At 40.6% G+C, this 22,182-nt stretch overlaps 1 protein-coding gene and 1 long non-coding RNA gene across 2 annotated transcripts; one reads left to right on the top strand and one right to left on the bottom strand.

Moving 5' to 3' along the window:
* Positions 1–7,261: 7,261 nt before the first annotated feature.
* LOC115037065 (uncharacterized) lies at positions 7,262–16,053 on the bottom strand. Its single transcript, XR_003840444.1, has 4 exons — positions 15,934–16,053; positions 12,846–12,916; positions 10,513–10,616; positions 7,262–7,785 (listed from the first exon to the last, which is right to left on the bottom strand). It is a non-coding gene; the product is annotated as an uncharacterized LOC115037065 (long non-coding RNA).
* An 85-nt stretch (positions 16,054–16,138) lies between these two features.
* Positions 16,139–21,975, top strand: ifrd1 (interferon-related developmental regulator 1). Its single transcript, XM_029495118.1, has 12 exons — positions 16,139–16,366; positions 18,047–18,151; positions 18,306–18,387; positions 18,827–18,951; positions 19,148–19,305; positions 19,479–19,529; positions 19,724–19,902; positions 20,045–20,153; positions 20,322–20,456; positions 20,558–20,686; positions 21,117–21,212; positions 21,326–21,975. The coding sequence occupies exons 1-12, from the start codon at positions 16,336–16,338 to the stop codon at positions 21,410–21,412; spliced, it is 1,287 nt and encodes a 428-aa protein (XP_029350978.1). The 5' UTR covers positions 16,139–16,335; the 3' UTR covers positions 21,413–21,975.
* The last annotated feature ends 207 nt before the right edge of the window (positions 21,976–22,182 follow it).

Genomic DNA, 22,182 nt, shown 5'->3' with positions numbered 1-22,182 from the left:
GTCATTACCATATAAAGCTAGAAAGGAAAGCTTGGGCTTGAGGCATAGCAACAACACCCTGGAAAAATCACAGTGACTGTATGCTTGTGGATCGTAAAACCATTCACATTTGTTGTTACAGCAAAGATTAATCAAGTTCCACATGATAAATCAACTGGCAAACAGGAAGTGATTGCACTTCACATCCTAAAAGTGTCCTAGAAATACAGAAGTAGATGGAATAGTTAGTTAGAAATAGATAAATAGCACTCTTGAGAAAACTGTACCACCTAAAAAGAACCAAAACCATACTGACACAAAACACAACAAAAATAAGTGAACAGGTAATTGGCAGGAGTGAGACTTTCTCAGTTCTCTGATTTGACTCACTGATTTTGAAATTACTCAAGAGATTAAATAACATGTTAGGAGTGGATATTTCGCAGTCGGCAGACATGCAATCTTTTGTTTCAGCGCTTATTCATCCCTTAGTCATATGTGTAAAATGAGAGACCAGCAACAGCCTGACCAGCCCTAAACACTGTTTAGGGCTGGTCGGTGTTTAGCCCTTTTATCAGCCTGCTGCGCTGTGGGTGTTGGTGTGAAGAGCAGTCTGTGCTGTGCTGACTGTAACTGCCTCACCTACATACTCTAATCCCCGTGAAGAGTTGGTGGGTAAGATTTCCTTGCAGATGAGCTGATTATTTAGACTTCTCTGATGCATTAGGCCCTCAGTACATTAAAATGCCACGAAGGGTGTGATTACAACAGCTGCATTTTTACATCGACTAATAAGATAGAAATAAAAAATAAAAACCACCATGCTGACATGCAACTGTTGCCTATGTCACCTCTGACAACATGACCAGGAATAACATGCTGTAATTCCTAATGCTTAGATATGGTTGATGGTCAGCAGTTAGTTTATCTCTGAAAAATATATGGCTGCAGGACATGTGACAAAACATTCATTTCCGTATCCCTCTAACATTATAGAGATTATTATGCCTTGTGTGATGCACACTGTGCAGTGTGTAGAAAGCAGCTTGTTTGTATGAATTTTTGAATGACTTTAATTAGCGCCACGGAAGTCAAATTTGAAAATTATGTGCGACTGGAAATTGAGTCTCCTATCTGCCAGCTCACAAAATTTAATTTTTATTTCCTTTTTTTAATGAACTAATCTTTCATTACCGTTCATGATTTTATTTAACTGAAATTTGGTGGATAGATAAGAAAGGTCAACATACTAGTTAATTACATTTTACTGGTGATAAAAATCTGGGATTTCCGACATTATATGATTATTGTCTTCATAATTGTTACGGTGAACTCACACAACAATGTGGAGGTCTGACAGTCCGTGGTGCGCCTGAATCAGCTACAACAGAAACAAGACAAAAATCCTGACGACAAATGTCCAATATCTGTTATTAAGACACTTTTGGCAGCTGACTGTCGTATAGTTATAGTAGAGAATCAATTTTGTTTGTGCTTTGAGCCCCCACAAATAAAAGCTATGCTCAATTGCTATTGTTTCATGGGAGTGAGAAAGGTTGAGTAACATGGGTTGGTATTGACTTGTCAGCATAACCAGAAACGGGAAAGACTGATCCAGAAAGATAAGTCACATGTTGTATACATCTGGCTATTATGCCCTTTCTCTTAACCAACAGACCAACATGCTGTGAATAGAAATAAAGTGTGTGTCTCTTTAATTTAATAAAATGCTGCTATGTAGGCAAAAACAATGCCATCGATTAGATAGATTTTAGAATTACTCGATCTTACTTAACCACTTTACAGGGATGTGTTAACATGTTAACCAAGGGAGATAATCAATGCAAATTTAACTGAGAATGTAAATTCAGCACTATGTCAGTTCTTGTTCATGTCTTCATCGGCTAAGCCAGGTGAAGACTTTCTATCGGTTTCAAATGCTCAACCCAGAGCCTTACTCGTTCTCTCAATGAGCAAACAACACCGCCACCAACATTCGTCAATAACAAATAATTGTCACTGAAAAATCAACATTCAGCAACGCTGGAATATTTGCTGTGTGCTCGTGCAACATTTTAGGCCACAAATATTCTTGAAACTTTCAAAAACAGGAAAACAGGGGTAGGAAATGAATGTGACACTGTGGACAAAACAAGGCAAATGAGTGTTATGCATGTGTTTCTGTGTGTGTATGTGCTCTCTGCATTAAGGCGCAGATTAAAGCTGGTGGAGAGAAGGTCTGTGCTTCCTGGCTCAGTGGGACACACATCAGGCTTTGCCACAGTAACCCTCTGACAGTGAGGTGACGGGGTCTGTGAAATGCTCTGGAGACAGCAGTGCAATACAGAGATATCCACATGGATGAGAGAGCAACAAACACACACAGGCTGTTCTAAACGCAGAAATATATATATAAAAAGATTTTAACGACAAGGGTAGGCAAAGCAACAACAACAAAAAAAGTACTGTGTAAAAAATTATGAAACTAACAGAAACAAAGGACAGACGAGCAGTGAGAGGCGGAGAGAGACAGACAGCTATGGACAGATTTACTGCAACAGAGAGACAGAAAAACAAACACAGATCCATTCTGCCTCCCACATCAAAAAGCCTTCTCTTCCAAATGTCAGGGCAGCTGGATATCAAGCCTGCCTATACTAGTGTTGGGCTCATCTGCCCTCCTGGTTTGATTTGCTGCCTTTAAACCTCAACTCAGGGTGTCTTCTACAGGCAGATCATGAACTCCGGCCTTTTATTGTTTCTATCTGAGACGTAGCTGAATGGGAGTTGGACGTTTCTCATTGGACAAATTATGAGTGAGCAACAAAAAAAAGATGGACAGACCTGCAGAATTGTACAGTGGGAGAGAAACAGCAGCTGCGTTGGCACAATTATGATTTACAAGGAGTGTATGCTTAGCCCAGATGGACCATCATCCCTGTTCTCTCTCTACTCTTCACCATTGCAGATTCCTCTGAGGGGGGAAGTAAATAGACTGTGTTCAATATGCCTGACCACAATGTTGTTAGATGAGCACAGCTTCAGTTAATCTCTGTGCTTTGGTTTTGCTTTTTCACCCCCTTGAGTGAAATTGACACCCTTTATCAGCTGAATAAAATGACAGCACTTCACCTGAAAAATGTGGATGGCAGTTCAACCTTTAATCCCGAAAACCAACAAACTGTCATCGCCTTTGCAAGACCTCCTTATTTCACCCAAACACATTTGCTTCTCTTTGTCACCTTCTGTCTATCTCCCTCCATCATCTCTGGCCCGTCAGAAAGCACCAAATCCCAGCGGATATTCTTTTCTCTTCCAACTGCCACAAACAATGACATAACCTTTAAAAGCCCTATGGCTCGGTTTCTTACATCAGTCTGCTCTATTTCTGAACGGCAGTCTGCCATGATTGCAGCAATTTTTCACTGAACGCTCAGCCCACTCTATTATTAAGTGTATGTGGCATGTAGCACTCTAAAATGAAAACCAAATCGATAAAGTCAGTACAGCGCATTGCGGCGTCAGGAAATGGTACGATTCACCTCAATTTGAGTCTGATATTCACCATTTTCTTCCTGTGTGTTGTTAGAATATCGATACATTGAACAGAAAGAGTGAATTCCAATATTATTCAACATATTTACAGATTATGTAAAGGATACAGTCTATTAGTAAGCAATGGTAGGTAGATTTTGTTACCTAACACATCTAGAAGAGCTCTTTACAGTGTTCTCAGCCTTTAGGCTAATCTATGCTACTTTTACCTGCTGCTGTGCTTGGCTTCCCATTTTCCGAACAGATATTTGCAGAAAGTATTTCTGATTCTGATATGAGAATGGGAAAAATTCACAATACAGTGCTGTATGCTATGTACTGCAATCACTTTGCAAGCCCTGCAGCATGTGGCAGTCTGTATTTACCTGAGGTCAGTAGTCACAAATTGGGAGGCCTCTGAGACGTCACATTCTTTGATACACCTTCACGCTGGAGCGGTATAATGTGACTGTATATGAAGGCAGCACACACGGAGGCATCTGACATGAAGACCTGTCTTCCCCGTGCCCCCTCGCCTCAGGCCTCGTCACGGCGCTTTTGAAAACACGCACACATGCCTGTTAGTAGCTCACATACATGCACGAAAGCACACATAAAAATATCTATGTATCTTTGATCTCTGTGCTGGCTGCATACATTACCGGGGTGGATTTGTGGTAAAAGCACCTTGAAGGAAGAGAAAGCTGGAAAATTACGAATTCTCTGGTAATTCTCTAGAGGGAGTTATGGTTTTATTATACATGAGGCAGGTTGAGAGGGTTGATTGGATTCATGGCTGTCATTTTTCAGCAAAAATTTATTTTTACTGTGAAAACAAAATGGTAACCCCTAGGTTATAGTAATGGTAGTGCCAGAATTTCACTTTTTTGTACGTCTACAAATTTATATAGTATATAAAGTTAACCAAATGATTTAGTCAAAGAAAGTTAATCAAAGAGATAAAGAATAGTGTCACAAGGCTGGATTGTCTAAGCTGTTGGAGGCAAACACATGTAGGCAAACAACTAGCTGCCTCAGTGGGAAGTAATAATACTCCCATGAACACCAGGTTAGTGTTGAATTCAAAATCAATACGTGAAGGAAGGAAAACAGACAGATAGGGAGAGACAGACAGAGAGAAGAGATATAAGGATGCTGTAGATAGATGCAGAAACACACACGCAGACTCAGACTCGTGTAAGAAAAACAAACAATGTAAACACAACAGACCTTTGTTTTTTTTTTCAGGGGAAACCGTGCTGACTCTGTGCCAGGACTGTTTTATACAGCTTCCTTTAGCTCATAGCAGCCAGACAGCCAACAAAGCATCCAGGTGGGAAAAGACAAAGCTTTCTCAGCCAGCTGTTTACCCCTCCAACACAATGTTATTCGGCCTCAACACATTATGCGTAAGAGCCTGGAGAATGGACATGACAGGAACAAGAGCTGTCTGCTTTTTGGACGATTCCTCTCCGAACTGAAACTGAGTGCAAATGGTTAATAAATAATGATGTTTCTTAAGTCTAGTTATAGTATTAATTAGAAAGGAAATACAGAAAATACAGAAGCATAGTTTTGTGACATAGTGGTAAAAAGGGAAGTAAAAAGGAAAATGAAGGAAGTGATATCAGATATGATCAGAAAAGATGTCATTATAAATACAGGTGAGGTCATTTGGGAACATACTGTGCTAAAAGCACCTTCAAAATACAATAAAGAACTGAACTGAATTATTTACATATCATTTACACTATATACATACATGGAATATGTGTCCATTTCAGTCATCTTAGATACTAATAGATGGCAGCCGTAAGCAAATTAGGCAGAATGTATGTAACACTGTAACGCATAGGCCAGTGTTTTATTTTTATCTTTTAATATGGTGACCAGGTAGGTCCATGGTTACATGGACCAAAGAGAGCTTGGTTCTTAATTGGGACATTTAAGATAAAAAGTGAAAAATATATTGACACAACACGGATCAAAGTAGTCTCAAGGTTGATGCAGTGGCGAAAAATATGTGATGCATATTTATGTAACCTGATATGTTACTGCAGTTCTAGATGTCACACACAACCCCCCCCCCCCCCCCCCCCCCACACACACACACAAAAAAAAAACCCAAAAAAAGACAAGGGCATGTGTACAGTCTGAGCACATGAAGGGTGTGTGCTGCATGTATTATGTGTGTAGCTGAGGGCAGCAGTATTGGTGATGGTTTTGGGAGTCTGGGGCCCATTGCCCTGCTTCTGCCCACGGCTTAACTGTTCTGCTAGAGATTTAACACACATGCATACACATATGCTCGCTCTCGCTCTCCCTCAAACACACACACACACAGCTACACACATCCCCTTTCTCTCTCTAGATTAGGACGGCAAAAAGACAGAACAGAGTGAGGAAGGCTGATACAAGGTGGAAACTGAAACTATTCATACGTTTACTATAGTTAAGACTCCTGTGATCTCTTTAGGTTCATCACCATCATTTTCTTTTTCTGCAGCATCTCCTGCACCTTCAGCCAACTGAAGACACAAAATGAGCGATACTGCAGTACTAAACCTGACCCCAGCTGACTAGAGACTGTCCACCATGAGGCTGGCACATTACAAAGTAATTCATTATGTCAAAGTAAACCTTCAATATGGAATATAACACAATATACACTTATCTGTCCTCTGTCCTCTTTTCTTTCATTCTGTCTATCTGAATTACTGAATGCCCACTGGCCTAGTACAGGCAAGAAGCTCCAGTGAGCACACAGTGGTAATAATTCAGAGTCAATCTGTGCACTGGACCGCCGCACAGACTCATTTAAATACTGCCCACAGCCATTACTATATTTCTTTTTCTCTATCATTATCCATATTCCTCTCCTGTGTTGCTCACTTGACCTTGCATTGCTTCCTGCCATGACTATTTTATTTTGTTTTGCTTATTTTTGGTTTGTCACTCATTTCTGCATTCACTTACTCACTCTTTTACCTCTCGATAATTGTTTAATCTGGATTTTCCATTTCTTCTACACTTCCCTCATACTCAACAACAACAACATTTATCTGTTCAACCAATCCCCCGTGCTCCGGGCTGAGTTACCAGGATGTTGGAAGCTCTGATTCACTTTTCTTTGTTTGTGGCCTTTGGCAACATTACTAGAGCTCAGACAGAGAGTACAGCAAGGGCTGTGTCAGTGTGGGAAATTACTATGCCATCAAGATGCCTGGGTGCAGAGACTGACTGAATACTGAATGAATGTGTGTGCAGTTACATGTATTATACATCTACAGCGTCACTGTACATCACATGTATGTTTTGCACTACCCCTGTGCACTGTATAGGATCCTACTTTACCATTAAGTACTGAGATATTCTGCACAGATTCCACCCATTAATTTTCAGGGTATGTTCTGTACAGTTAGAATGAAGCAAATCAAAAATTGACAAGGTCTCTTCAGGACATAAAACTATAGCAAGAGAATTAATAAGGGAACAAAATGATCACCTAATACCTAACTATCTAACTACCCATCGGTCATTAGCTGATTAAAGCAGTCATTTATAGGTCAGGCAAATGTACTAGCAAACCAATATTTGCACCTTCAGCAATCATTTGCAGTGACATCCTGATTAATGTCCAATAATCAATTTTAACTCTGTGTTCTTTGTAAAGATTGGCCCTCACCTTTTCATCTGAAAATATCATGAACATTTGATTCTGCTCACAGGGATAATAGAAAATTCCTACTTTTTTTTTTTTTTTTTTTTTGTATTTTCATCTTTTTCCTGCAAAGAAAAAAAACTTAGCTATTTGTATCAGTCAGATTCTTAAATATGCTATTTGGTTTCATGGCAAGAGCAATGTTGATCTCATTGCACTGCAGGGGTCCATTTACAGCGGCTCAGGAAGGAGGAAGTAAGCGAATGAGAATTGGAGCATGGTAAGGGATGCAACCTGGGAGTCACAATCTCTAGCTGTGGACCTCCATCCCTCCCTCTTTTTCTGTAGTTCTCTGATTCCCTGCTCTCACTATGCTTTTTCTCCACTCTCCTTTTTTCTTCTCTTTCTCCCCTGGTGTTATAATCCTCCACTCAGCTGCAGGGAAATCTAGCTCAGGGTACCCGTGGGCTGTGCTTATCCCAGGCTCCAGGCTCTCCAGGCATATGGGCGGGAGAGAGAGAAGAATCCCCCCGCCAAGCTTCACCGCAGGTTCACCGGAGGTTCTCATGGCTTCCCTGCATGCAACCCTGCAGTGCACAGTTGGTGCTGACCTACAGAAAAAAGTGCCACATATGAGGGATGGTTTGTTTATATGGGAATGCAAATCTATTAGCACATTTCAGGAGTTCATATCAAGCAAATCTCTCTGACTTCTGACTGTGTGAATGCTGAAGTTATGTTCCCCAGTGGCAGGTTTATAAAAGGGTATTGTTTGACTGGTACAAGCAACTCCAGAGCATGTAATCCATCTTCCTTTAATGCATTCCTTCTTTCAGTTTAGTTTTCCAGATACTAAAAAGAGAAGTTATGGCAATAGATTATTTCATTCTTTCTCCACAAACTCATCCTTTTGGTTACATAAGATGTCATAACCAGGACCACACTCCCCCCTCTTCGTGGCTAGAGGGTTGCCAGGCAACTCCAAGAATGTCTGCCTGCTTGTGTCCCTGCAACCTTTTGCGGATCACACAGAGGCACGCACACAAACACACACGTCCGATCATTTTAATCACCAGTTGTTTTTTTTTTTTGTTTTTGGTTCCTGTGTGTCTTGCTTCAGAGGCAGATGAGGTTATCCTGCTCTGTTATCTGTGTTTGCTTAATAATGTCACTGCCAAAAGGAGAAGTCTGGAAAGAGAACAGAAACTTCATTGGACGCCATATGACAGTCAGTTTCCCAACTAATTTCCTGCACGCAGACAGCTAAAGGAACTTGGACTATATTGAGCCTTATCCGTTTTTGTCCTCTTTGGAGTCTCAAATCTCTTTGGAGCTACAGTATATGGACCCATCTCTGCCAACTTCAGCTGCCTAAGACATTGAAGTCAGCTGCTGACTGAACTGAAGTGTGTCTGATTTAATTGTATTATGATCTCATTAGTATCATCATCCTGTGCATAAGTTGCATTTGATTCCCCATGCAGTGTCTGGTCACTTTGAGTCGGACAGGCGTGACTTCAAAAAATATACATGGCATTGAAACTGAACTAGAAAGAGATGATTTTGAATAGGATGGTCAAAATCAATGTAACTTTTGATTGTTTTCCCACAATGCCCCTCAATGTTGGCATTCATTAAGCCCTTTATGCCTGAAATATGTCTAAGTCTTTTAACCTCCAAACCTACAGTCCATAGCACAGAGTTACATTTCTATCAATTTTTTCAATTCATTTGTTCTTATGTTAAAAAAAAAAAAGCTTACTGTACAATTTACCATTTTAGCTCAGCATCACATCATCAACGTGACGCAGGATCATTTCAAATCTAACTGCGTTGAAAAAGCCTTTATCCTCTGTGTTTTTATTCACCTCAACCCTGCTGTAATGTGATGACATGATGATGACTTTGCTGTTACTCTCAGACTTGGTTTGCGGGCTCCATTACTAAACAATCTATTTACTGTTCCCTCCTTTTAAATGAAAAATGATGGGCTTGATAATGGATTCACACTAGCTGTCCTCCTTCAGGCGAGTGCAGGTGTGTGAACACTGTGATACAGTAAAGATAAACAGCCCTCATGGCCACATATTTGCCAGGGACACACGGACAAACTTACATCCATGTACATTTTATCTTTTATTTTGGGGGGCACAACAAAGAGAAATTTGTTGTTTCTCAGCACTGAGGAAACAGATAACCACATCGATCGATAACAACCTACACCCCACTTTTGGTGCTACCTACAGGCACATACCCACGAAGGAATACCCCCGACCCCCCCAAAAAAAAAAAAAACAAGAAAGAGATGTTTGTGTGTATTCAGTCAAGAATCAAAACAAATGATGCACAAGATGCAGACAGGTACAGGGGGAAAGAGATGGGTAGCATATAACAAAGAGATGTTGTCATCCTTTGTGGCAAGCCAAAGTGTTAGAGATTCCCCAGAAAATCATCTGCCTGTTTGATTGCCTTTGGGCATGATGTCCTCTTTAGATGGAATTCCATTGTCTGGAAAGCTGCTGCCTACCCTGACACATGCAGACAGAGAGCATCAGCGTCCAATTACTCACAGTAGGTGTCTTATTAATGGACGATGTCTTATTTTGTTCATTTTCTCTCATCCCTTTTTCCTTACCTCTGAATTATGAGTCTGACAACCAAACTGTTAATGAAAGGTGATATAAGACACAATATGTGTAATAATAACCAAGACTGTAGGCCTATGGAAACTGGGGAAGAAAATTGTCCCTAAAATTAGTCTAATAGTTTCCAGCTTATCTCTGAACACTTCTAACTTCAAACTGCTGGGTCAGTTAGCTGCATTGAACTCTTAAAGAGCGTCAGAAGTTATTTCAAGTACATTCCCACAAACCTTTTCCATAATCAGTTGGAGGAATAGAGAAAGAATGGAGAAATGGAGGAAATTCCCATACAAGAAAAAAGGGTTTTTTGGAGGAAATGAAATTGAACAAGCTCTATCATAGCCTCTATTGATTCATTGTCCAGGGTGTTTGGTCTATCGGTCAGCGGAAAACCCTCAAAATTGACCTCACATTCCTATGCCAGTTCTGTTTGTTTCTAGGACTTGGCCTAGAGCAACAAATACAGTTTATTGTGTCACAAGTGCAGGTAAGAAACAGTAGCTGCCTACAGAGAAGGCAGACAGAAGAGTGTGTGAGGGTGCCCGTTCGCCCCCCAATGCAAAGCCTCCAGTGCCACAACCAGCCACTAAATGTGTTTTTAATCTACTTTATCAGATGGCCAGATGACAATGACAATGCCTTATCAGTTTTGTGTGTGCGAGGCAGGCTTGAGCAAGTGTGTATGTGCTTGTGGACCTTAATGGATTTTTCCCAGGACTCAGATAATCGTATCCGTGGAGTGGAAAATGCTTTCATTGCAGATTCTTATTCAGATTCAGCCACAAAATTGATGATCACACCTTTTGAGAAAGAAGAAAGTTACAGTTAACCTTAAAATAACATTTAGTAGGGCAAACCACACCAGTGCAGTGCACCAAACACAAGCAGTCCCAATTTCAAAAATCTAAATAGATCCTAATCACAGGTTTCACAGGTTTTAATAAGTGTGATTTGGATTAAAGCAGAGATGCAAAGGCAGAGCAGAGTTGGGGCATTAAGTTGTGTCTGGCTGACCTTCCGCCAACATAGTCTATATTCTTCTGAACTGTGTTTGATCAATCAATAATCCATGTTAGGGATCCCGGTAAGGGCGCGGCACACCAAAAACCTCAGAACAAAGGCCTCTTGCCCTCATTTGCTCCCTCCATCTCTCAAGAGCCTCCTTAAAAAGGTTAATGGGTTGAGATTGAAGTTGTAAAATATGTTCCTGTAAGACAAATGTGTGCAGGGATGGAGGGGTAATTAAACTGACAGAAGCGTAGCTTAGCTGTCATAGTAAGCTCTGTGATAAAGTGCTAAAACCCTCTCAAAACAAGAAAATGAGGCAAAAGAATATGGGATTCAGCCAATGACTAACAGCCTGTAATCAGGAGCTTGATGCTCTAATTTGAGCACCCTGACTCCATTAACCAGCTGTGGATTTTATTGCTGAACGGGAATGGAGATTTTATAAATAATATGAATTTGAATTATGGATGGTGGTATTCAAGCCAAGGGGACGGTGCCAAATAAAACGCTGATTTGTTTTGAACATGTCAAATCAAGTTAAGTTTATTTAAAGTGTTAATTATCATTCCAATACAGTTAGGAAGCTGCAGAAAGTTACATTATGTGCCATCCTTCCTGGAATGTGATTGTAGTGAAGGATTTTGCATGACAGGAGAATTTAGACATGCATTATTATCATATTCAAAATATAGGAACAGTTCTGACACTTTTTTCACTATCGGAATGCAACAAGGTGCACACTGTTTGAAAGGCTTCGTTTGACGGCATCAAGATTTGCCTAAAATCTCTTTTAAGGTTTTTTTTTACCTTTATATTTATGATACAGACATAACAGTAATCTTCTCGTCTAATGTCAGGACAAAGTGAATGAGTCTATTTTTAAAGCTGCTCCTTGGGATTTGTATATCACATGTACTGATCTATGTTGACTCTCTGCACATCTCTACATGATAAATGAGTGCTGTGAAACAAGTCACAAGTTTTAATCAGTACAGATGGCTGATGACACCTTGTCTAGGTGAAATGCTTTCTATTAGATGCTCCGGAAGTGACAACTGAGAAGCTCTTCATCATGATGTCTCTGCAGTCCTGTCCACAACAGATGACTAGTAAGGGATAAGAACACATGCTGCTAAATTTCAAAAAGACCTGTTTGGATACTGAAGGATCACTCTTAGTAGGCTTTTGATGTTGCATTTCAATCAACCTATAGACCTGAAATCATTCCCTAACCCCACTCCCTCCCCAGCAGGCTTCACCCGAGCAACCTCGCCACATTGCTCCAGGCCATGCCCGTTATGAATTATTTAAAAACAGTAGCAACGCACATGAAATTAATATTCAGACAATTTTTACTATCTGCTGCCAGCTCTCTCTGTCTCTGTCTCTCTCCGTGCTATCTGTTATCTGTTATTTTGGTAATGATCTGTATTCCTGTGGCATTAGGTTGGCCAGGGCTGTTGCCCATTGATGTAACGTGTCAGGCATGCTGAGTGAGGTTAGACTGGACTGCTCTGTTACTTACTTACTCCTACTCTGGTTTATTGGTAGGTGATTTCTCGCTCTCCTTCCACTGCGCACTATGCACCACTGCCAAGTACCTTCAAAATACCTGCGTTTCTCATCACTCAGTATATATTCACAAATGCTACTTTTGCACTAGTCTTAACCAGTCTGTTGAGTTTTTATTTGAATTGCACGCTCCAGCCTATTAAACGTTTAAAGAACGACACAGTTGAGCAGTGAGCACAGTTCACTGATTCCATAAATTATGCATAAAAAACATCTCTGGGAATTTCACTTGCTGTATTGCAGAGGGAGCAGTGTCTTTTGAATTTCATACAGAATGGCTCCCCCTAGTGCCAAAGACAGTTGTGAAGTGAGATGAGAACATCAAGCTTTTTTAAATTTCATGTCACGGACAATTTCTAGTGTAAGTATGTCTCTCTGAATCAAGCAAGCAGCAGAGCTGTTTAATTTTAATCATGACTTAATCACAATAGAAATTATCTTTTACATACCTTGGCATGATGTTCACAGCTCTTACTCAGTATTTTCGCACGCCACACTCAGCAATCAAACTCTACATTCCCTAGTAAAAGAAAAAAGAGACTCAGTGTTATTTTTTCCCCTTAGCACAAACCAGCTTCACACATAATCAATTATTCAAGTCAGATGCTAGAGACAGAACAGCAGTCCTGTCCACACACTGTGCCCCTTAGGACGATGTGCAGCCCTTTCTGGACATGACCACAGTTTTTATGCTCAGCCACCTTGGGGGTCAGCCAAAGCAGCAGAAAGAACAAAACCACACTGTCACTGTTATATTGCTGTTTTATTTCACTCTGCCAAAGAATATGGCCTTCCTCATTGTTCAGACAAAAACAAAAAGAAAAGAAAAAAAAGGTAAAAATCCTGATTACTGAGCATTTCGTTCCTTCAGGTTTATTGTTTCATGAAAATCTTAACCCACATTGAAGGTGGCAAACTAATTAAAGAATAATTTAATCAAGATTTTAATTCTTCTACCCTGCTGCTATTGGCTGCTGGGCCAAAAGCTCTTTCGGTGGGAATGTGGTTGTATTTCACTTTTACTCTTTGGCTGGTCTTCAACCAGTATGCATATTCCGTGTCATTGTTTCGGCAGAAAATTCAAGAAATTCACAATTACTGAATATGTTTTCAGGCCCACTCATCCAGTCTTGACAGTACTTGTGGATGAAGACAGTGGACTAGATTTAAAAAGAAGAAAACTGAAGATCATGATTTATGTGGAGTTGAGTGTGTGTGTTTGCAAACAGCTCTGGAAATCTCCCAATGGTCGAACGCGAGGTGCATGAAAAATAAAACTCAGCTTTGAATTCTGCAGGGCTGTAGTCTGATGTTTGTTGGGTCTAGGCTGGCAACAGCGCTGTTGACAGTTGGACCATGGCAAGGGCAAGAAGGAGTCTGCATCTGTGAGATTTTCCATTTGTGTCAAAGAGCACTAAGCTTTTTTGTCATTTCAAGCAAAAACCAGAGTGACTGAAATAATACCTTTCCAGAAAAGACAATTAGCTGTGATGAGTCATTCTGAGCAAGATAGATGTTTATTAGTTTATAAAGGCAGCAGAAAATCAGGTCACCACTTCTGTAAAACAATCTATAACTGACTTTTTATGTGGATGAAGAGGTGTTTTTGCTTGTAAATGTCTGTATACATAAGCTAAATACTACGCTAAACACATTTATTACCTACATACCATGTCTAGATGGGGTCAACAGAGTATTAATGCTATCTTTGGTTTACTGTAAATGCAAAAGCATTCAAAACTGGCTGCTTTTTCTGTCCAATTTACAACTGACTCACTGCCTCACATAGATGAGGAAGCGTACATATTTCCTGCCCTTGATTGGGAGACAGAATGCATCAGTGATCCTTCTCATCAACAGCACCCTCAGTAAAATATGAAACATTTGATTTTGTAGGCAAAGGTGCTACATTAACAATAACGTAAATCTAACTGGTCTGTATGTGGAATGGGATTGCTGATTATGGTGCAGGTGCCAATACCAGCTACTTTAAACAAGTGACTTGGGAGTTTGTTGAAACTACTGTGGGGCCTTGAAATGATTCAGATTTTGCTGAATAAACATTTCTGATTAAGACATTCGGGATCCATTTGACCATTAACATTCACTTTAAACTCTGAAAACCCAATAGGGGGAACAAACCGAATTAAAACATCATCGTTTCAGCAGAGTGATAATAGAGCAAAGACAATTAAGTATTCTTATTTTCTACCGCATTGCACTCAACATTTCTATCCTTTGTATACTGCCAATTGTTATTCAGCGTAATGTTCCTCCTCAAAGCATTTAGTTGTTGACGTTCACTAAAAACAAGAACAAAGGTACAAACTTCAAGAACATGGATTCATCGGGACCCTGCCTAGGCTGAAATACATTTAAAAGCATATTTGTCCCTCTACAGCGACTGATGTTATAAAAAATAGAATTTAATAAGAGTGGCCACTAAAAGTCTCAGCAAGCTCTTTAGCCATGTGTATGTACAAAGCCATTTCAAAGTCTGGGTGATGTTAGTGCTGTTTTTAGTTTTCTAGCAGATATTAATTTGGTCTTATTGGAAAAAAAAACATAGTCATGACCATTTTCACCCTAAAATTACAGTCAACTAATGCAAAAACAAATTCAGACAGCCAGAGCATCATACAAAGCTTTCAAGGACAAAGAGATGGCCAAAATAAAGCAAACAAACAAGTATGAGTTTTCATTAGCAAGCAAGCAAGCAAGCACTACCACTGTGTCAGCCACTGCCAGATGCGAGATAGCAAACTATAAATAAAAGATTCTAGCTATGGACACTAAGTGTTCTGAGATGTCTGTTAGGGTCTGACTTAGGCTCACACACTGTTTCTTCCACCACTAACCATCTTGATACACACTATTCCTTTATCGGCCGTCATAGCCAATATCAGCTAACAATAACATTAATGATGCTTATTGCTCTGATATGTCTTCTACTTGCTGATTTTGGTAGAGAATAATACCCCAGCCAGTCTGGCACTGGCTGGGGGTCAGACAATCAAGTGAGTTTCTGCCGTTTCCACCACAAATCACATTGATAGGAACAGGCGGTGGGCGGGTATGCTGAGCTCTCAACAAAAATATACACACACTTATGTTGGAAAACCATGTTAAACAGCCATATCTATAAAGCCGCATATAGTTCATTTTAACATTCTTGTTAAAATATCACCTTCACTAAATTCACAGCCTGAAATATTTTGGATGGTGTTTCTATTATCTTGGCAACTACAAGGTGATTACTAATTTCAAGATGTAAATATCAGCATTCTGGATTGTAAACAAATCTCAAGAGGACAATACTGATGTGGCATTAGTTAATTTATGGTGATGGAAAACAACACTGAGAGATGCAACCTGAGATATCTTTGACAACGAGTCCACGGTGCCATTGAGAGCTAGTAAATAAAGTAGTAAATGTTTTAATGGAGCATTTCAGTCACTCCCTAAACTGTCAAAGCACTACAAACTATACAAGGCATGTGATGTGTTCCATGTTTTTTATGTTGTGACAGCACATACCAGCCTTGAAAGAGCGGTGTCAGGCAGGAGTGGATCCAAGGTGATAGACACCTTTCGTCAAACTTATCAGACGCTCCTGCAGCTCGAGTCCTCGCTGGCTGAATCACGAGCTCACACACGCGACACTTGTTCCTCGTCTCGGATTGGTCAGCGATGCCGGGAAACCCTCCTCGTGACATGTCTGCCGGTATAAATACCCAGAGCCGCTCAGCGCCCAGGCAGCCCTGGTTTATGAGGGAAAATGTATCGTCTCGGCCAACAGTCTACTTCCAAGATCGCTTTTAATTCCTTTTTATCCACTGTGCCACGGGAATATTTTCATTTTACGAGACAATACAATAAAAGCTGGTCGTGTATTGGCTGATTTTTGATAAATTTTCTTTTACAATTACTTGCACGAAAATGCCAAGGACCAAGAAGAAGAATGGCCGGGGTAAGTGTGGCGGCGACTGGCCGCATTTCTCTGGCCTTGCTGGTTTGGCTGCTGTGTGCTGACGGTAGTTGTAGTTCGTTTCGCGTTGGCAGTCCGTTGACGAGAGTTGAGTGTGTTTACAGTAAGGACTACAAACTGTAGGAGGGTGGCCTACGTCAAAACACAAAGCTAACTTAGCTATGTGTCACACAAAGCATTACTTTCACTGACTAAACGGGCCGTCATGCTACGCTACGTTTTGTTTTTGTTATTTATCGATACACTCGTTGAACGATTATAAACTAATTTGTACTTTACACGAGCTGTTTTAGGATCATTGGATTTTGTTAGCTAATGTCTGCTAGCTTAATGCCAACTCCCTATGATCAACATCCAGGTTTGGTTGCTGTGTAAAGTAAAATTTAAATAAAAATAAAGTTAGTTATGGCGACTTTTGACGTGGTTACAACATCAACAGACGAATACATTACATGTCCGTGGACTTACAGTATACCACTCAATGTTAGCTTGAAGTCTGTATCTTGTCTACAGATTGACCTCAACCAAACTTCAGCAGATTTCGGCCCAGGTATTTATAACAAATGAAGTTGGCTGACTCCAAACTATAATGCGAGAAGGGTAACGGATGTGTACCCTTTGGTGTTGTTGTTTTCGCGACACACGGCGGACATTTTGGACTTAACGGAGCTGAGTGGAAAAGAGGCGGCGCCCGGTTCTCAGAAATCAGCTGTTGTGGAGGAGTCCACGTCAACACATACACATAGAAAAAGCATCTGAAAGCATAAATGAAATGACCGATGTAAGCTGGTGTGTCTGCTGTAGGATCGGTCATCACGTCTACCTACTTTTGCTTGGGACGATTACAACCCTGCACAAGCAGCAATGATGGTTTTAACAGAGGTGAATTCAGGTCAAGGGACGCCTGTTGAGGCTGAATCTGCTTACAATGTACAACCCTGAACTTTGCGATTTCCCACTGTTTTCCTTCCTTTTTTGTCACCTTTACTAAGATATTTGTTTTACTGAAAAAATTAATAAACTAAAAGAATGTCGCACCATTTTTAGCTGTGAATTTTCACAGATCTCCCACAGTCGTTTTGTTATCAGAGGAAGACTTGATGACAATTTGGACCGAGCACTATGGTGTGAAGACTGTTGATTGCAAGGCGGTCAACTATTTTTATTTATTTTTTAATTATTTTTTTTTAGCAGTTTTCAGTGAAGATTTCCCCTCCTGGACTGATAATTGCTTGCACCATCTGGTGTGGACTTGGCTGGAGAGAAAACATGCTTCCTCCTTTCCCTTCCTGACACATGGTTGTATACTCTTGTATTCCTGGATCAGACCAAAAGTGGCCTTGTCTATTCTGGAAAGCAAATGCTTTGACAGAAGTGTCTCTCTCATGTCATGTCAGCTGGCTCACGTTGACCCACGTCCTTCCAGCCCGAACATAATGTTGTTTACACAGCCAACAGAAGTGTGACTTGCCCCTGACCCCGCAAACGTGGAATTTTCGTGACATAATGAAACGACACCAGGACAAGGCGAAGGACATGAAAAACTGATTAGATAACAGTACCTGTGTGGCGCTTTGGTTATATAATGTAGCAACAGACCTGTAGCACTGCACCAATAATGATTTGATTTGGCTGAATTGTACCTCCTTTGTGTGTTGTCAGGGGGGCAGCATGGAAATGTGCAGCCTTTCAGTGATGAGGACGTCTCCATTGAGACTCTCAGTCATTGCAGCAGCTTCAGTGACACCGCCAGCGTAGCGGATGAAGGTAGGTATACACACGTGTGTGTGTGTGTGTGTGTGTGTGTGTTATTGTGATCCCGACCAGAGGGTTGACAGGCTCTACAGGTTTTGTACCTTGTATCTTAAATCTTGGGCACATCAGATACGCATTTGGTTACTAAACCACACTATGTTTCTAGGTGGAGAGGCCAGTGAGGACACAGCCCAGGAGGACTTCCAGTACAAGCTGAAAGGGTTCATAGACAGCACTGTGGATAAGAGGTAAGAATTTCTTTTTTGTGATTGGTAAGCGAGTCAACATGTTTAATCTGATCTTGGCATGCAAGTCTGATCAGAATTTCACTTTTATGAGATAACAATGAGACTTTCCTGCAAAGAATGCTGTATAAAAGCCTCCACAAAATTTGTTTTTAGTCAGTGCAAAAAAATTATAGGTTTAGAGAGCTTATTTCTGATATGGCTTACGTGAATCAGTCGGTGCAAAACTCAGGACTTGCCAGCACTGGTTTACTAACTTTGATGACATAATATACACCTGGAGTGGCACTTCACTGCCAACATTACACGGGTCGAAGATTTTAAGCTCAAGATAAGGCCTTGAACACAATAGCTGGCAATTTGTCTCAAATGAAATAAGAAAATGTTTCTATTGGAAAAAGAAACTGAATTTTTTATGCATTTTTCTAAATTGTTTCCTTAGTGCAAAGACCAGACAGGGGGCACTGGATGGGCTTAAGACAGCAATGGCCACACGGATCCTGTACGAGTTTATCTCAGAAAGAAGGATGACCATCACAGACAGCATTGAACGCTGCCTCAAAAAAGGTACTTCAAATTAATTTTATTTTAGCAGTTTAGTATTCATCTTTGGATGTGTAACCTGATTAAAATATTGACAGGTGCATGTGTCTGTGTGAATATTTTGTAAGTGATATGTAATTGGAAGACCTCAATTAATTTATTTCTTTATTTTTGACCTTAAAATGCTAAAAGTTAATGGCTAACTCTGTCATCCCTTTAGGAAAAGGTGAAGAGCAGCGAGCAGCTGCTTCTTTGGCCTGCCTACTGTGTATTCAGCTCGGCTCAGGCATCGAGAGCGAGGAAGTGCTCAAAACACTGAAACCCATCTTCAAATATATCCTAGCAGATGGATCTGCCAGTATACAAGCCAGACAGGCTGTGAGTACCAGGTTTATATTGAGGTGGTCTCTGCAGATACCATGGAAGAATGTATTTTTGACAGTTTGTTGGGGGGGGGGGGGGGGACAGTCACTCAGTACCTGCCACTGTGAGTTTAAGTGGATCTTTCAGGGAAGAGTCAGCTGAAAGAGGTTTCTTTGTTCTGTTAATAGGTGGCGACAAGTCTGGGACTCTGTACTTTAGTTGCAGAAGATGACATTTTGGTGAGTTCATGATCACTTTTTCAGTCTTGTCTGTGGTTGTGGTATGATACTTTTGGACTTGGCAGGAAGCTTCAATGAATTTCCTTGTACAACTTGTCTCTTCTTGTAAACATTATATCATGAACATGTTATTTTTAGTGGCTGGTGTTGTTCCTCCAGTTTATCCACACAATTATTGTTGCTTCCTGCTTTAGGACGTGCACGCTACCATGGAATGCTTTGAGAACCTGTTCACCCGGGCCTATGCAAGGATGGATGGTACCTGCCCTTCAATCAGTCCCCAGACAAGCCAGCTCTACACCAATGCCCTGCTGTCTTGGGCACTGCTTCTCACCATCTGTACTGCCAGCCAGCTCAAGGACATCCTTCGAAAGTAAGACCAGCTGTCAACCCTTCAAATTTCACAGCTGCTTTTAACTTATTGCTTTACTCCAACCCAGACGAAGGTTCTAAAATGTTTGAGCAAATGCAGTTGTATGATTTTAATTTTTAAATGAATGTGCTTTGTTGTACAGATACCTGCCGAAACTGCCAAAGTTGCTGGAGAGTGAGGATGTCAACATGAGAATTGCTGCAGGGGAGACTATTGCCCTGCTCTTTGAGCTGGCCAGAGACATGGACACTGTAAGATCAAGTCCATTCCCTTTTAATCTTGTACTGCTTGTCGTTCCTATCGTGCAGTGCAGTCAGCTGGACTAAAATAGGGACATTGTGACCTCCAAGTTTTTATTTATTTATTTATTTTCTCTTCTATTGTCATGAATGCACAATTTTGTCTCTGTGGCCCTTTAGGACTTTGAGTTTGATGACTGGGATGAACTGTGTAACAAGCTGAACGCATTGGCCACAGACTGTAACAAGCACAGAGCAAAGACTGACAAGAGGAAGCAGCGCTCTGTGTTTAGGGACGTGCTTAAGGCTGTCGAGGTGATTATTCATTGCCAGTTGATGGAAGTTTTATGTTCGAGGTTTATGTGGTTGAATTCAATAATCAGTGTCTAATAATGGTCATTTTTCTCCCCTGCCAGGAGGGTGACTTCCAGTCTGAAACAATCCGCTTTGGAACGGAGCGCATGACCATCGACAGCTGGGTTAAAAAGAGGACTTATGATGCCTTCAGAGAGTTTGTGGGATCTGGGATGAACTACCACCTACAGGTATCATGTTAATGATTTCTTAAATACTGTGCAGTGTAGCATAAAGTGTCACAATCAAACTGTAAATTGAAACAAGAGGTGCGAGTTGAAATGGCAGATTTGTAATTTACACTCTGCCCTGCACTGACTCCAGTAAAACATCAGTAAGATAGTGTTGACCCACCTGACAACACTTCAAACTTGATTTAGGATTAAGTTGTGCATTGTGGAGAAAAAGCTATTACAGGTAGCTGGCCGGAAAGGTTTTTATCTGCTCAGTGAGTACTATTAGGAAAACTGCAGCATTTCACAAGTGAGCGATGAGACAATTGAACATAATTCACATCACATAAAATTGTAAACTGCATCTTGTGGGGGTTGCTGCTGCTGCTTTTAATGCTGACTGTTGCTCGAATAATTTCCTCAATGAGTATTGTCTTTTGCTTTACAGGCAAATGAATTCATCAGAGATGTGTTTGAACTGGGACCACCTGTGCTCGTGGATTCAGCCACAATGAAGGCCATGAAAATATCTCGCTTTGAAAGGGTAGGTTATACTACAAGGTAGTATTCCCCCCCCATCCCACGTAATGTTGTTGATCCATGCATCAATGTTAGCAGCAATGTTTCTGCTTCTGTTTCAACCTCTCTCTTTTCCAGCACCTCCACAACTCTGCTGCATTCAAAGCACGGACCAAGGCTCGAAGCAAGTTCAGGGACAAAAGAGTGGATGTGGGAGAATTTTAATTTTTTCTTTTTTTTTTTTTCCACACTCTTGTAACCCATTAGGCAGATCTGCTTTCTAGATGAATTGTCATGTCTTTTCACATCTCCCTCTCTGGAATCTGTGTTGTGTCAAACACTCACCTTCTGTAAACTCGAAAGGCAGCTGCATCAGACACTCTGACATTCGATAATGGGCAAAGCATTTCAAATCTACAGGAGGTGAGGCTTTGATGGGTTTTAGGTTAGTATAGCGTTAATGTATCTGCACATAAACTGTGTTGTACATATAGTGTATATTGGTTTTCTCCTCTTGTTAATATTAATTTTGTGGCCTTTTCCTTTGAAAACTGTCATAAGTTATATAATTTTGCTAGTATTTGTCCTGCACAATGTAGTATTTAGTTGATGGTAATAATTAAGGCACAAGGTGTGGCTTACCTAACCCTGATGGGTTTGCATTAAGTTGCACAATGTAGTTACCTTTAGCAGGTTTATTTCTGTAAAACTGTGGTGAATATTGTGTATTTTAGTATCAGTTCTAGTTTCAGGGCAAGGACGATGGAATAAACGCTATAACAAACAGATCTCGTGTCCTTTCAATGTTTGTTTGACAACATGTACTCTTATTTCAGTGACACCTCTGGAAGATATATTTAAGGAGATTTTGAATGTAAATGTGATTTACTACCTAAACATATTACCACATTACATATTATCCTTTACTACCTAAAGGATCCAAGATGGAGCTTCCTGTGAATAACAGTCACTCTCCTGTTAGACGTTCAATATCA

This window comes from Echeneis naucrates, chromosome 23 (assembly GCF_900963305.1).
Source record: "Echeneis naucrates chromosome 23, fEcheNa1.1, whole genome shotgun sequence".
Taxonomy (NCBI): Eukaryota; Metazoa; Chordata; class Actinopteri; order Carangiformes; family Echeneidae; genus Echeneis; species Echeneis naucrates.
This window is presented reverse-complemented; position numbering and strand designations above follow the sequence as displayed.

Bases quoted from the DNA above. Each gene is read 5' to 3' on its own strand.
- ifrd1 (XM_029495118.1), top strand. From the start codon at position 16,336: ATGCCAAGGACCAAGAAGAAGAATGGCCGGG. The intron at 20,457-20,557 runs GTGATTATTCAT...CTCCCCTGCCAG, and splicing joins ACGTGCTTAAGGCTGTCGAG to GAGGGTGACTTCCAGTCTGA. The intron at 20,687-21,116 runs GTATCATGTTAA...TTTGCTTTACAG, and splicing joins GGATGAACTACCACCTACAG to GCAAATGAATTCATCAGAGA.